This window comes from Budorcas taxicolor, chromosome 11 (assembly GCF_023091745.1).
Source record: "Budorcas taxicolor isolate Tak-1 chromosome 11, Takin1.1, whole genome shotgun sequence".
NCBI classification, from domain to species: Eukaryota; Metazoa; Chordata; class Mammalia; order Artiodactyla; family Bovidae; genus Budorcas; species Budorcas taxicolor.
The window spans coordinates 23,598,465-23,615,349 of record NC_068920.1 but is presented as its reverse complement, the minus strand read 5'-3'; the positions used below and the strand labels follow the sequence as shown (position 1 = coordinate 23,615,349).

At 37.4% G+C, this 16,885-nt stretch overlaps 1 protein-coding gene across 3 annotated transcripts in view; it reads right to left on the bottom strand.

Annotated features, from left to right (window-relative positions):
• The window catches only part of CDKAL1 (CDK5 regulatory subunit associated protein 1 like 1), a 608,612-nt gene that overhangs the window by 234,618 nt on the left and 357,109 nt on the right, over positions 1-16,885 (bottom strand). For all 3 annotated transcript variants that reach the window (XM_052648580.1, XM_052648579.1, XM_052648581.1), the window contains one exon: positions 2,627-2,793. In XM_052648580.1, the coding sequence (XP_052504540.1) occupies positions 2,627-2,793 (167 nt within the window). The remainder of the gene's footprint in view (positions 1-2,626; positions 2,794-16,885) is intronic.

Genomic DNA, 16,885 nt, shown 5'->3' with positions numbered 1-16,885 from the left:
AATGCACTGTGGGTACGGGCTGAGATGCCCTCGGGTTGGCTTCCCTCCCTAATGTCCTTTTTCACACATGGAAGCCCTTGAAGCTCATTTACTTTGTCATCTTGTGCTGCCTCTTCTGGCCAGAATGTTAACACTTTGAAATTCAAAACGATAGCGTGGGCTCTACAATCTATTTTATGAAGAAAGCTCTTCTTTATTCACCCTTTGATTCACTCATTCATTGAATCACTACTGGGTGGGGTATCGAGAGACAGACAGTGACAATGCCCTCGTGAAGATGAGAAGGTAGGAGGGAAGGCCAACATTATAGATACCTTAAAGCAAGCATTTTTAAAAGGTAATGTAATGACCAATACTTTGGTCACCTGATGCAAACAGCCGACTCATTGGAAAACACCCTGATGCTGGGAAAGATTGAAGGCAGAAGGAGAAGAGGCCGACAGAGGATGAGATAGCTGAATGGCATCACCAATGCAATGGACATGAACTTGGGCAAACTCCAGGAGATAGTGAGAAACAGGGAGGTATGGCGTGCTGCAGTCCATGAGATTGTGAAGTCAGACACAACTGGGTGACTGAACAACAACAACGTTATGACAATTGGAAGTTATTTTCACTCTAACTACAATCTATGAACCAAACACCTATTGTTTTTCCAGGTAAAGTATAAAGCTCATTTGGCATCTCCTATTGATTTAGCAGCTCTTCTGGAGCACCTATTCAGAGGTCAACAACTCTATCATCATGCCAGGTGCTGAGCATTAGGGTTTGCTATAACTGCAATATTAGCTTCTGCAATTTTGCAGTTAATTAAAGGACTGAATTTTTTCCAAGAGATATTAGGTTAGTCATCTCAGAGCCAATACATTATTTTTTTCCCCTTGTGTTTACTCCCCACCTGAACTTCTCTGTAGCTACTAATGTTCCCTTGATCTTTAATCAGTTTTTTTTTTTTTAAATCCAAAGAAACTAGCCTGTTATCAGCTATATACTGGCAGGGCTTCTTTTCCTACCCACCAAAGACCCAACACATCTCCTGGTCTTCATGATGGCTCACATTTATTGCAAACACAGCAAGACCACTCTTAGCAGATTTGATTTTTACAGAGAATCATCTTGGTTTTTCAAGTTCAAAGAGTTAAGTAAAAACAGACATGCCTGCAACTTATTTTTAAATAGCAAATCATAATTGTCCCACACTGCCCAAAGTACCACAGTTAACATATAAATCACACACAGTTACTAAAAAGATCTTGCTGGAAAAATGTAACAAACTTGCTAAATCTCTTCATTATATATTTATATTTAACAACCAGATTGCAATCAACTGTTTTCAGAATTTCTAAAATGGATTGTTCATAGTAGCGTGACTTTTCAGCAACAACCTCATGGTAAATGCCTCTAAACCAAATCAACAGAAACAATTCAGGGATATTTATTTGCATTTACACATTTAATTTCAGCCACTATACTTGCTTTTAAAACTTTGCGATGTCATTTTTCTGTGCAAACTTATTGCAAAGAACACAATTGATTAAAAATATAAGTGACTTGTTTCTACACTTTATGCATGATTTTCCAAGAGTACTTGTCCTCAACTATGAGATTAATAGCATAATTTATTTCTCAAATAAAAATCAAGGATCCCAGCATATACTTTTTCATTTAAACAGTTGCTTCCCTGTCCATATTCTTTGCTCATACTTATTGTACCATTTGTCATCAAGTACCATAGTTACTTGGGCTTCCCTGGAGTCTCAGTGGTAAAGAATCCACCTGCAATGTAGGAGACCTGGGTTCAATCCCCGGGTTGGGAAGTTTGGAGGAGGAAATGGCAATCCACTCCAGTATTCTTGCTTGGGAAATCCCATGGACAGGGGAGCCTGGCAGGCAAAAGTCCACTGGGTCACAAAAGAGTTGGGAGATAACTGAGTGACTAAACAATAACAACATCCATAGTTACTTGTACAAATGTCCATTTTCCTAATTTAACAGTAGGCTGCTTGAGGGTAAGCAACCTGATCCATGGAAGTTATAAAAATAAGACTCTGGATCTTGCATTATCATAACTCCTTTTTTCACAGTGGTCACAAGAGAACCAAGTGGAAGACCATGAAGCTCTGTGTCTCTTTGATCTCATTTCACCCCTGACTATCGCCAGACAAAGGGATGGAGTTTAAAACATCCTTAAATTCTGCAGCACAGTATCCTTACTGGTAGGGTTAACAGCAGTTCAGATAATGCAATGTTCACAGTTGGTTGCAAAATCAATGCACCATATTATCTGTCCTGAAATAGACAAGAGTTAAAAATGGAGGGACTGAGGCAAATAAACACATTGGAAAACTGAAGGGCAAACTGTAAGCAAGATACTAAGAACTGGGGACAAGACGGCAAATGCTAGAAAACTTAGGCAACGTTAATTAAGGGTGAGGAAACAGAAACAAGATGTGCAGAATGACAAAGGGGACTTGAAATTCCCAATTCATTCTTGGTAATGTGGGACCACAAAAGAAATGTGAAAGTGGTCTTAAAGGGAACTCGTGGGATGGTGCTGAGGCTGCCGCCACGCTGCCTGGGTTGGTTCAGGTCTGTGTCAGCATGGAAATGAGCTGCTTTTCCTTACCTCCAGGTGCTCTAAAATATAGGGTGGATTGGTCATGCCCAGCCTCAGCATCGCTCCCTCAGGAATCACTTCAACCAGCTTCCACAGCAGGGCCGGGAGGCTGGAGCCAATATCTCTGCCGTAAGCCCCCGTGTCTTCACTGGTCAACCATATCTCACAAACACCCTCTGCGAATCAAAGGAGATAATTAACAAATCTGTTGCAGAGCCGTTTCCTTCATCATACAGCTGCTCACTCTTTTTAATGCAGGTTTTTTCAACACTATTATGCAGGAAAGTCTGGGTATTCAATTGCAGAGAAAAAGCAGCTTATCCCATGGTGGCACTGGGTTATTAAGTTCATTTTATGAACACCAGAGAGTTACAACAATGCTGTAAATTATCAGTGCGTCCTATGGAGTGATTAACATTCACAGCCAATCAGTTCAACCATGCTTCCTCCAAAGCCCTTTGATCAAGACTGAGGCTTTAGTCCCATCACAGAGGATACCTAGTTGATTGAACAGCATAAGCCCCAGAACTGAAAGAGTCCCTCCACAGAATAGGTACCATCAGCAGTTAACTCACTAATCAGTCTGTCAGCGACCTAAGGAAAAATGTCAAGTGTAGTTAAAGTTGGACTCACAAATTATTCATCATGAGGTACCCACTTCTCCGGCAGTAACTATGCCAATTTGTTTTCTTTATTCAATTAAGAATAGAGTGCCTTGTATTGCTGCATTCAAAGAAGCTGGTCGCTGTAGGAACTAAGCATCTGTGTGGGAAAACCTGTTTACTAAAAATAGGACAGACTGCATCCTATTTTCCATCAGTTGGACTTTAGGAAAATGTATCTACGTTTCCTTGCTACTGTTGTTATAAAGGATCCTGACTTCAAACATTACCGCTTGCAATAACAGTCTTCCAAAAATTGAAAGGAAATACTTTGGGATTACCTAGTATTATTTAAAATAAATAAAGCAGAGTTAGCAAGAGCCACCCAAGTTTGTAGGGTGCACAGAATGTTTCTGAAGGCTTACTCAATGAAAGGATTAGCCTGTTTTATAAGGCCAAATGATTCACAAGGCAGAAACAGACAGTGAGAAGGGACTGTGAAACTTGCTCAGGCTAATGTGGTTTGTTGCTTCTGAAGAAACTTGATGCACACACAAGGCACACAAACAAATACTACAGCCTGAACCAAAAGCAGAAGTTTCTAGGAAGAGACTGAAAAATTAAAATTTTAAATTGTCTTTGGTTGACAGAAGAATCTAAAAAATACACTTAAATATTCCCAGCCAAGAGAGACAACAAATAAAACATACGGTTTCTATGTGAATGTGAACTTTAACAGAAAAAAGAAGCAAAAAAGAAAGATCCTCACTCTCTTTAATGTGTTACACAGAGGTGGAAAAATATACATGAAGTTATGCTCTCCAATCACAGCTCTTTCCATTAGAAGAAGAGATATATTTACTTTATCAACAATCAACCGACATAAAAACATATTAACTCTTCCCCACTTGATTCTCTTTCTCAGACAAGCACATCCTCACCCACATCCAGACAACATGGAAAACACAAGGATAGAAATAAAATTTAGTTTCCCCAAATTAAAGAAGAGATTTAAAAACAAGTTTCATTTTAAAAGTCAGAGATGTTTTTTAAACATTTCTAACACCTCATATTTGAAAATCCGTAATGTTATGAATATGTCTTTTCTTAAATATGTTGTTTCAGAAATTAATAAACATTTGCTTAGTTTTAATCATTTAATAAAAAGTTTTATCCTCAAAGTAAATAATCTGGCATATCCACAGGCTATCTTTGTGGTTCTATAATTTTATAAATAACCTCTGTACACAGAGTGTTTTTCTGTTGAAAAAAACTGGTTGTAATTAGTGGTATCATCTGTATTTTAACATAACATATGCCATCAGACACTGGACTCATACAACCTTTTTTTTTTTTTAAATCTTATCACAAAATCCACTCCAGGAAAAGAGATGGCTAAGTAACAACAAAAACGGATTTTAAAACACTCTGAAAGAGGTTATAAAAACAGGACATTATCCATGATTTTCCAGTTACTGGCATTTGAGCAACACAATATGAATATTTTAAAATGAACAGAATAATTTTAATTTATAATTTTTCCATCCAAATGGTTCCATGTTATGCCTTATGTAGAGAGAGCAAGTTCCTGGAACAGTGCCTTGCTGTTTGCTAGATGAATATAGAAGGGGAAAAATCACTATGAATAGGGTGGAAATAATAGCCATGCGGAAAACAGCAGCCAGCTCTTCAGTCTGCATAGGTGGGGACCAACAGCCCCCTGGTGGGCTGAAGCTTCAAATTAAATCACAGAAAGAGGAAGCAGCTGTAGCAGTAAGTCAGCAACAACAGGAATAATGGTCTCCATGCCTCCAAGATCAAGGCTGCTAAAATGCTTGATATAATAGCAACCTGGTATAAAACACAATGAAATGAGAAAACATGTGCAAAATACGAAGTCCTTGGACTTGAGGAGAACTGTGCCTTGCTCATTCAATTCCCAACTTTGTCAAAGATGATTTTGCTCTTTATATCAGAAAGTTCAGGTTTTGGAAGGTGACCTTTCAAGCATTCATTCTAATGAGAGTGCCTCCCACCGTTAGGACACACAAAGCCATTTCATAGCAAAGGTGAAGCTCTGTGGTGCGGAATCCCTGCCACTGAAACCCTGCCCTCTGGGAAGCCTTGTGATTATTCATAGTGCAAGCAGTTCCGGTCAGGTCAGCTTGCATATGAATTCACCAGGGAAACCCAAGGCTGCAGTCTGAAATCATTGATGGATATTGGGATGCATGCATGCTTCGAGCTGCACACTTAATTGGCTATACTTATGGACAGAAGTGCTTGCCTAAACAGCTTCATTCCTCAAGGACTTCAGTTATGAGCTCTATTCCTTTGCACATTCATTTCTTTATTTGTCCATCAAACATTTATTAGGCCCTTACCTACTATGCGCCCTGCAGCTCTTCCAGCTCATGACAGATATGGATTCATCATTAGACTTCTGTGACCTGAAACTGGCTATTACTCAGGCGTTGGTGAGGGGGCACTGACAGACACCCTGGGAACTTCATATACATCCCTATCGGTGATGGTGGACAGGGGTGGATGCTGGCGGAACACAGCCTGAGAAACGAAAATCAAGGGCAATCTGAGGGGCCTGAAGTGCATATGAGGTAACCCCAGTGACACAGAGCCAGTCTACACTGCAACACAGATTTTAACTAATATCGATACATGTCAGAAAAACAAACATGGAAATGAAAGAGAGTCGGAGGCACGAAGAACTGAGATAAGAGAAGTGACTCACCAATAAATCCTTCCATATTTATAATAATAAATACATGCATAAAAAGAAAGTGGTGGGTAGAAACTCAAGAGACAAGAATGAGTCTTTTTTAAGCATCCATGGAGATATCTTACTTTTTTTTCCTAAAAATGACTTTTGTTCATGTTCCTTACTGTCTATCTGACTTTCCTAATAAACACTAGATTCATAACATTATCTATCATCCTTTGGATGTATTAATTTTGGTTTTAAAGAAAGCAGATACCAGGAAGAAAGGAAATGCATCTTATAAAAGAAAATTCTTTAAAAAGTTTAGTTATTGGAATTTATTATCATTTTACCCAAGTAATTACAGATCAGCTTATAGCTGAAATGCTCTTTCCCCTGAAGACAGAGCAACATTAACAGTTGGATTTTGATCTCTGCTCCACAGTAATTTGAGATGACAGAGGATGGAAAAAGTAGAAGAAATAAAAAGTTAATAGTAAAAGAAAGATAATGTTCTCAGTAACACAGTCTCAAAATAAAGAAAATCCTTTCTGAAAAAACAAACTTTGCCAAAACTCAATTCCAAAAGACTATGACTCACTATAAATTTTCCTGTGTATGAGCTTCATTGTAATAAATTAAAATATGGGTGATGATTGATTTCATCTGATCAGAGAAGTGATATTTCTCTGGTAGCTCATGCTTTATCACTGGGAAAAATTTCCACCATCATGAGTTGTTTCAGTTATTCCATATGAGTAGTCTCTAAAAATAGAGACTATACCAATATAAAAACTGCAAATTGTGATGTTTTCTTAGCACTATATGGTAAGAAAATCAACATCAACTAAACATAATATCAAAAAACCCACCTCATGCAGAAAAAAGAATCCTCCTACACTATTGGTAGGGATGTAGACTGGTACAAAAACAGAGTTGCCATATGACCCAGCAATTTCACTTCTGGGCATACATATCCAGAAAAAAACTATAACTTGAAAGATTCATGCACTCTTCTGTTCACTGCGGCACTATTTACCACAGCCAAGACATGGAAGCAACCTTTGTGTGTTCATTGGCAGGTGAGCGGATAAAGACGGGGTACATATATACGATGGAATATCAATCATAAAAAAGAACAAAATGCCATCTGCAGTAACATGTATGGACCTAGAGATGATAATACTAAGTGAAGTAAGTCAGACAGAGAAAGACAAATATCATATGATATCACTTATACTTGGAACTTAGAGTAAGACACAAACGACCTTGTTTACAAAACAGACTCACAGACATAGAAAACAAACGTACAGTTTCCAAAGGAGAAAGATACTGGAGGGAGGGATAAAGCAGAAAGTTGGGACTAGCAGATACAAACTATTATACATAAAATAAACAGCAAGGGCTTACTATATAGCACAGGGAACTATATTCAATATACTGCTATGAACCACAATGGAAAAGAATTTGAAAAGGAATACACACACACACACACACACACACACACACATACACACACAGGTATAACTGAATCACTTTGCTGTACACCAGAAACTAACACAACATTGTAAATCAACTATACTTTTATACTGAAAAAAATCACCTCACAATCCGCTACACCTTCCTTCCTCAGAAGACGCATTGCCTCCCCGTGTCTTGTGCTCCCCACTGCCAGCCGTGCCCTTCCCTTTCTCCTACAATTCCGCTCCCCAATCTTTCTCACCATCCATCCCAGCCTTCATGCTCCATTTTCTCCTCCATGTAGGGAATATAGGCGCGTGGGAAATATGAATTAAATATACATTATTTGTTGTCTTTATTTGGCTTCCCTGATGGCTCCGCTGGTAAAGAATCGGCCTGCCATGCATGAGACCCAGGAGACCCGGGTTTGATCCCTGGATCGGGAAGATCCCCTAGAGAAGGAAATGACCACCCACTCCACCACTCTTGCCTGAAAAATCCCATAGACAGAGAGTCTGCATTCCATTCTCTGCTCTTAATTCCCCATTCTCTCTTTTAAGGGTCACAGTGTATATGAACTAGACTTTTATGGGCTCTTTCTTCTTAAAAAACTATCTTAAAGAAAATTCAGAATTGAATATGGCCCTCCGTTTAATCATATGAAAGGTCATGAAAATTGCTTCAGTGGCAACATTTCTAAGTAATAATACACACAGGTAGCCTTCTACTTATTTAGCTAATTCATTTAAGAGTGAATTGGACAATATAACTCCTTTCGTCCTTTCTAATCCTACTATTAGACACTCAGCGATCTTACGTTTCCATTGAGATAAAAAGGGCTTAAGTAACACTTTTATTAAAGAAGCATCACAGCAGATCTAATCAAGGCTATCTTTTATAGAACAATGATTTATCATGGACAAATACCTAAACAGGCCACCAAAGAAGATAGTTATTGGTGAGCTAATTTTTCAATTATGTTTATACTGTTTTTGTAAACTTTAAAAAAGGTTTATTAGTGGCCTGAAGGTTTTTGCCCTGTTTTTATTTTGAACAGTGCTGAATTTCAAGAAAATTTTCAAGAGCAGTACAACAAACGCATATTCCTCTTTCACCCAGAGTCAAGAATGACATCTTGTCACATTTGTGAACACTTTCTCCACATCCACAAATACAACTTTCTTCCTGAACCGTCTGAGAATTAGCTGCAGACATTAGGGTACTTTACCTCTACATATGTCAGCATATAGCTTCTAAGATCAAGAATATTCTCCCTCACATTCTCACAATACAACCACTACATCAGGCAAGAGGAACACTGGAGAACTCTGTGGTCAGAACTCAATGCTTTGGCACACACTGTTCTCTCTGTCTAAAATACACTTCACTCTTCTTGCATAACGAACACCCCTTCCAGGAAACTTTGCTGACCAACCAGGCTAATTGAGATGCTCCTCTCCTGTGCTTCCCAGCATCTTGTACAAAATTTCATACCACAATGCATTATAATTACAGGTTTAACTGCTTGTCTCTCCTGAGAGGATGGAAGAATCTTCTGCTCAGAGATGCAAAATCTTCCTAATACACTTATGCCGAGGACCTATTATGGTGCCTTAGCACACAGGAAGCCCTCAATAAACTTCAGTTCCAATCAATTTAATTAATAAGATTGTGTTCAATAAAAATGAGTAATTAAGTTGAATTCAGTTAACATTTGAAAGTACTATTCCTTGTCCCCACATAGGTATATATAAACATATATGTATACACATGGATACACGCAGAGTGTACACAGTAATGCACCGGGTTCTGCACTAGGCAATGAGAAAATATCAAAACCACTTTTCTTTGGACACTATGAAAATGCAACTTGAATACTTCACATTTGTTGCATAGTTTAACTTGTAAGCAATCCTTACTTAGAGTTCTTTATTACCAGATAGTGGTTACAGGATACCATGACAAGTGACTACAAACCATCTTTTTACTTAGAGGTAAAACTTCCCATGTGCATGTAAATTCAGACGGATCAATTATCCACAAATTTACTAAACTTTAAAATGATCTTTTTAAGTGCTTTAACAATAAGAGTTAACAAAGAGACAGTATTTCCAGGGTACACTGACATCTGACTGCAGTCATACACAGAAAAAAAAGAACTGTTGGAATAGATTGACAATGTTGCTGCTAAAAAAAAAAACAACAACCTACTTAATTCCTTTTAAAAGGTCATAATCATATAAAAATTGTTTATTTCCACACTTCCGTAAGAATTTGGAAATAATGGAAAGCTAAAACCAAACTAAACACCACAAAAGGATGACACGTTTTCTAAAAATAAGGCATCTGACTCCTCAGTCTCCAAAAATCTGCAATAAGCCTCAATAAGGCAGATTAAGTTTATCCTCTTAATACTAGTGTGTTCTGCTCCATACACGGGGCTTTTTAAATACCCCTAGAGAGAATACAGACAGCCGTGTCTATGAAGGACCCTCTGGTGTTTCAATAGGATGTAGGGAGAGATGTTATTTTGTTTTTGTTTCTTTTTTAAATTACAGCAGGCTCCACTCCCAGCAGTCCAAACAGTATAGATAAAAAAGGAAGTAGGAGGAGGAAAGAACAGACACCTGTAATGCAGGACCTAGTCTCAGAGAAGATTAATATGAGCTGATCACAGTGATGGGCAGAAATTTATCTGGATTCCAAGACAAACCAGAAGAGCTACAGAAGAGTTTAGAGGGTAAAGGAAACTAAAAAGATTTGGTGTTATTTTGGCTACTGAACTCAATTAAAGAATGAGGAACAAAGAGAACTTAAATTATTACAGAATAATTTTATGTAATTATTACATATAATCATTACAAAAATATTTATAAACAGAATGCTTTTTTGACTAACATTTTTTGATCCTAAATGTCTTTCTCATAAGTGAACTCCACCAAACATACAGTCAAATAGGATCAGAAATTCTGTAGTTAGAATCAGGGAACTTTGACTTTAAATATAAAGCTTATTAATATTTCAAGTATTTAAACAGCAAACAGAGTTTTCTATTTTCTAGTAGTTTCTTATATTCAGCCTGAAGGTGCATCGAGCAGGTATCTTATTACAAATACATCATTCATTCATTCAATCATTCTTTCACTCATCCTTCTTCTAGCAAATATCTGCCAGACTATGTGCCAGACACTGTTTCAGATCTAGAGATAGGTCTCTGCCCTTAAGAAATGTATTCAAGTGAGAGACAATAAACTGAGATAAAGAATATGTTGTCAAGTAAAAATAACTGCTAATAAAATGTCTGAAAGCAGGAATAGAGGAACAAGTGATACAGTGGTTGGGAAAGGATGCAGTCATTGTCGACAGCAAATAGTGAGGACAACTCAGGATGACTTGAAATCTGAATGAACCAAGTAGCAAGCCCGGTAGACCAGCAATCTGAAGGAAGAGTGCTTGCAGCAAACGCACTGTAAGTGCAAAGACCCAGCACAAGCACTTCTACAGTTCCCAAGGGAGCACAAAGCTGTCAGTGTGGTTGGGCACAATGGGTAAGGGATGTGTGCTGGGAAAAAAAAAATTGCAAAATGGGAGCCACGGGTGACAACAGTGAGGCTCAAGCTCACTGGGCGGAGCTAAGAGAGTAAATATTACATATCCATAACCTATTAACTATTGTATGCAATGGATATGCAAGCTGGATATTATAATTGCTAGCGAAAGCTCTCAATAACTCCAGGTTTTAAGATACTCTCAAACCTATGATCAAAAATATCCCAAACAGTTTGGGAATTCTCAACTCTCTAGATTTGGCACATAAGAAGGGCCAGGACAAGAACTAACAGGAAATGCCACTGTCCAGGCTTTGTCAAATTGCTTTCTTTCACTGTTTTTTCTGAAGAAGGGAATTTATTACAATTGACCAAAATGTATGAAACAAAACTCATGTATTTAAATAGAAACAAGCAAAAAACCCAAGACCAGAAACACATTTATGCTTTCTAGTTGGGAGCACCAAGAGAAAAAGAAAGTGGTATCATCCTTATATATCTGTTCCTTTTTCTTCTTCCTCCCATCCAACAGAGCCTAAGCACTACTACTGGTTATAATGCTATCACCCCATCACTGAGCATCACTTAGGCTAACATCCAACAAACCAACAAGTGCCACAAACTCAGAGTCTTCAAAGATGCTCAACCACTACAATGACTTCAGGAAGAGGGACAGATAAGAATAAGTAAAATAGAATCCTTTCTTGTGTGGCAGGGAAAAAGAAAGGACAAAGAGGCTCGTGCTCAAAAATCTATTACCCACACACCAAGTAACTATTATGATAAACAGAATAGCTGAGGTCAGTTTTACTCTTTTTTAACTGGCAACTGACCAAAAAATGGGCTAGTTAAAATAGTCAGGAAGCATTACTTGTGCCCTTTCCAGGTGTAATATCACAGAGATCAGAAGATATTTATGTTTTCTGCTGAGTAAAATTTAAAAAATGTGGGAGGAAGAGGTGAGTGCTATTTCTATATAATGAAATGTTACAGTACAATTTTAGGACAAAAACATATCTAAATGTCTGGAAGTTGTATGGAGAAGTTGGTGGTTGGGCCTGGAGAAGAAGATGAATCAGAATAGGAAGGTCTGATTTTCATAATCAACTACTCTTCAATTTAAAATTTCTAAGAACAAAGCACCATAAACATGTGCACATATTAATAAAAGTTTTTAATATATATTATAATAGAATAACATATATGCCAAAGCCTAGCTCTGTAGCTTGACTAGTCTATGCTAATCAAAATTATATCCACCAACAATCTGTTTCCGTAGAACAACGTGCAATATCCAGTATGAACTGTGGACTCTGGCCATGTTAATGACAGCAAATAATTTTAATTAAAAAGAAATACTGTGAGGGCTTTCATTTCTACACATGAAGGATTAACCATAACAAGAATTGCCTTAATGCTATAAACAACTAGAAATTTTGACAAAATATATAAAACAGCAATCATCAGACGAGGACCAGAAGGCAGTCCAGGACTATGATTTTTGAGAGAAACACATAAGGTGAGTCCTGTAACTGTCCGTCTTACTGCCTGGTGGCATTTTCTAGTCCACAGCACAAAAAAAAGAGAAGCAAATAGAGCCTGGTGATCTTGCCAAAATGAGGAGATGGAAACTGGAGTTCAGAGAGCTACCTTTACAGGCACAAATATCATCGATGAGAAAGATGTACAGAGATAGAGTTCCAAAGAATAGCAGATGGCTCCCCTCAAGCTTCTCACTGAGAATGCATGGGAGGAAAAATTAAACCCCAAAGTTGGGTTAAGAATCACAGAAAAGCAGTAAGACAAACAACTCCTTGAAGTCACAAAGGACCAGGAACAGTCTGTTCCTACAAGCCAAAAGAAAGACTTGAGTACACAAATCACTGGATAGACTCCTTACAAGATTAACCACCTTGCTGCTGCTGCTGCTGCTAAGCCGCTTCAGTCGTGTCCGACTCTGTGCGACCCCAAAGGTGGAAGCCCACCAGGTTCCTCTGTCCCTGGGATTCTCCAGGCAAGAACACTGGAGTGGGCTGCCATTTCCTTCTCCACTGCAGGAAAGTGAAAAGTGAAAGTGAAGTCCCTCAGTCGTGTCCAACTCTTAGCGACCCCATGGACTGCAGCCTACCAGGCTCCTCCATCCATGGGATTTTCCAGGCAAGAGTACTGGAGTGGGGTGCCATTGCCTTCTCCATAACCACCTTAGGGGCAGAGAAAAAATTTGTGTTAAACTAAAAGCTGCTCTATGTGTGTTAGTTGCTCCATTGAGTCCAACTCTGAGACCCTATGAGCTATAGCCCACCAGGCTCCTCTGTCCATGGGATTCTTCTGGGAAGAATACTGGAGAGGGTTGCCAGTTCCTTCTCCAGGGAATCTTCCTGACCCAGGGATCAAACCCAGATCTCCCACAATGGAGGCATATTCTCGACTTCCTCAGCCACCAGGGAAGCCCCATAGCTGCTCTAGACCTATGCTAATAGACCTGAAGAAAGACAGCCTCAAAAAATGAATAAAGCTAATTTCAAACTATTTAACTCTAAAATAGGACAAAGTCCAAAAAGAACACAGCAAAATTCAAAATAATTTTCAAAATGCCTGTCATCTGAACAAAAATTACCAGGCATGCATATAACAAAATACTGACTATGGTTATGATGTGGAGAAAAACATTAATCAAATGAAATAGAGTCACAAATGACAGAGAAGACAAAGTCAGCAGACAAGGACATTAAAACAGCTACTGCAGGTGTCATTCACATGTTCGAAAAATATGAACATGATGAGAAAATCACCAGAAAATTTTAAAAGACTGTACTGGAACTTCCGGAGAAAAAGATCTAGTAACAGACACTAACCAAAATGAAGCAAAGAGGCACAAAGAACCGAGTATGAGCATGAACAGAACAACAGTAAGCCGACGGACACATGCAGAGTTAGAGTCCCTAAAGTAACAGCTGAATTTTTTTCCAAATTTGATAAAAACTTTAGAAATATCAGAAACTCAATCAGTCTCAGTAGAATAAAGAACCACACCAAAGGATATTATAAATTGATTGTTTTTTAAAAAGAAAGAGGAACTTTTAAAAGCAATTGAGGATAAGGATGATATTATACACAGGTATAGATATAAAAATCACAGAAAACTTCTTGTTAGAACCATGCAATCTAGAATGTAATGGAGAAACATCCTCAAAATACTCAAACACTGAACTAGAATTTTCTATTCAAAGAAAATAGAAAAATATTTTTCCAAGGACAAATAAAGACTTCAGACAAACAAAGCTGAGAAAATTCATTGTAAAGAATACTATGCATATTTAAAGCCTAGAGCAACCATGGGCTTCCCTGGTGGCTCAAATAGTAAAGAATCTGCCTACAATGCAGAAGACCTGGGTTCAATCCCTGGGTTGGAACGATCTCCTGGAAGAGGGCAAGGCAACCCACCCAGTATTCTTGCCTGGAGATTCCCCATGGACAGAAGAGCCTGACAGGCTACAGTCCATGGGGTAGCAGAGAGTCAGACATTCCAGGTGGAGCTAATGGTAAACAACCCGCCCGCAAATGCAGGAGACACGAGAGACGTGAACTCGATCCCCAGGTCGGGAAGGAAACTTCAAAAGTATCAACTAGAACGCAAAGGAAAGAAAGCTATAGTAACATTAGAAATAAGAACTGACTGAAGAAAATCAAAACACGGTATAGATAACCCATGAGATGCATTAGGAGTATAAGCCTGCACCATTCAATATGACAACTACCAACCATGTTTGGATACTGAATATTTAAAATATGATTAGTTCAAATTGAGATATGCAGTAAGTACACAGATTCTGAAGACTTAGTATGAAAAAAAGACTGTAAATATCTCAATAAGAACTTCTATGTTGATTATAAGTTGAAATACTCTGGATATATTGGGTTAATTAAAACTTTTGATAAAATTTAACCTGTAGTTTTTTCTTTTATTTTTCTTAATGTGACTACTAGAAACTTTTAAATCACATACTTGGTTTACATTGTATTTGTATTGGACAGCACCGTTATGTAGACTATAAAACTGTCTACAATGCAGAACTAAAAGAACACGAAGTTTCATTCATTAATAAAAAGGACTTTCTTCTAAATAATCAAGAGAAACTGAAAAATTTCAGTTAAATAACAACAGATATAAGATGTTATACCCTATACATTTTATACTTCATTTACTTATATCTATTTTTATTTGATTATGTTGCTATATTGTATTAAAATCTCACAAAATATTAAAGTTAGTAAAAATGCCATTAGCAAACTCCCAATTCTACTACAACCATTTTGTGTATTATATTTAAATCATCTTTGACATGCACATTTCATATAGTTCACAATTTAAAAAAAGCAAGATTATTCTTCTATATAAAACTATACTTAAAAATTCCTTGAATACTTCATCTCATACTTTGTATTACTACAAACAGTATTCCCAAACTTTGATACAAAGATCTACCAATTGCCTCTAATTGTAAGCCATTATTTAGCTCATAATTTAAAAATGAGGAAACACAGACCATGAGTGAGGTAAGTGACTCACTTGTTATTAACCAACAAATCAGTTGAGTAGAAATCCTTTAAAAAGCTCCTAATTTTTGAGGCTGATATACACAACTTTTCTTCTTTGTGAAAAATGAAATATCACCCATTCATTTTTGTTTGAAATATCAAACATTCATGTTAACTTAATAATAATTTTGCCTTTTCTCAATTCCCCTGCATGAAACCATTACAAGGAACTCTCTACCTTCTCCTCCTCCATTCCTGCAGTCAATACATTATAATACTTTCTAACTATGCAGAAATGATTTAAAAAGAAATCAGAGTACTTGTGGTAACTGCACTGGACCAAACTCAGCCAACTGCAGCAAAGTCATTTTGTTAAATTTTTTTTAAAAATAAGTAAGTTGGTTACGTTTTTTAAATGCTTTATTTTACCTCTATTAAGTCTGGAAGAGCCAGGAAATCCAGTCTCAATATTTCAAATGGGTTTACTTAAATATTCTTTAAAAAATAAAAAACCCTTTGTGTGTGTGTGAGGGGAGGGATTTATTCTGTATTCTGAAATTTCTTAGTTCTTTTGTGTTATCTCATGTGACTTCAACTGGCTGAGGATTAAGCTGAGGTCCTAGAGAGGGTCTCTTTCACTCTCTATTTATTCTTAAAATCTCCAAAAGTATCCCTGGTAACTCGGTGAATAGCACAGGAGGGAGAAGCCAGCAGAAGGAAATATGGAGAAAAATGTCTAACACACAATAGCTTACTTCGAATTATGTTTATAGTGTATTTTCGCTCTTCCCCACCCCCAACAAGACTGAGATTTTCACCCGTTTTCTTCACTAATGCATCTCCTGTAATACAGACCACTGCCTGAGACTTCATGAGCATCCAATGTATATTTGTTGATTTAGTTACTCAATTAATAAAAGGACAGGAAGAAAGGAACACACAAAGTGCTAGAGAAGGAGATGACGACTTGGGGGTGAGAACATGGGGGACTAAACTAGGAGCCTACAAATGCAGGTCTCAGGTTTAAGCGGCAGGAACAGAAGAAAGTCACAGTATTTCAAACAGAATACAAAATATAAATATGGGGGGGGCTGGGCGGAAGCTTCTAGGAGGGAATATATATAGTTATGATTGATTTGAGATGCTGTATGGCAGAAACCAACACAATACTGTAAAGCAATTATCCTCCAATTAAAAATTTTAAAAATGTAAAAAAATGCTTTTCTCATTATAGTAAAAACTGCACAATCAAAAAAATACTTAAAATATACATTTAACAGGAAAAAATCAAAGACTATAAAATAATCATAATAAATTATTTGAGCCTCAGTTAATACATGTTTTCTATTTAGGAATTAATTTGTCATCTTTCATACATTCAGTCAAGTAAAGGGTAGACATC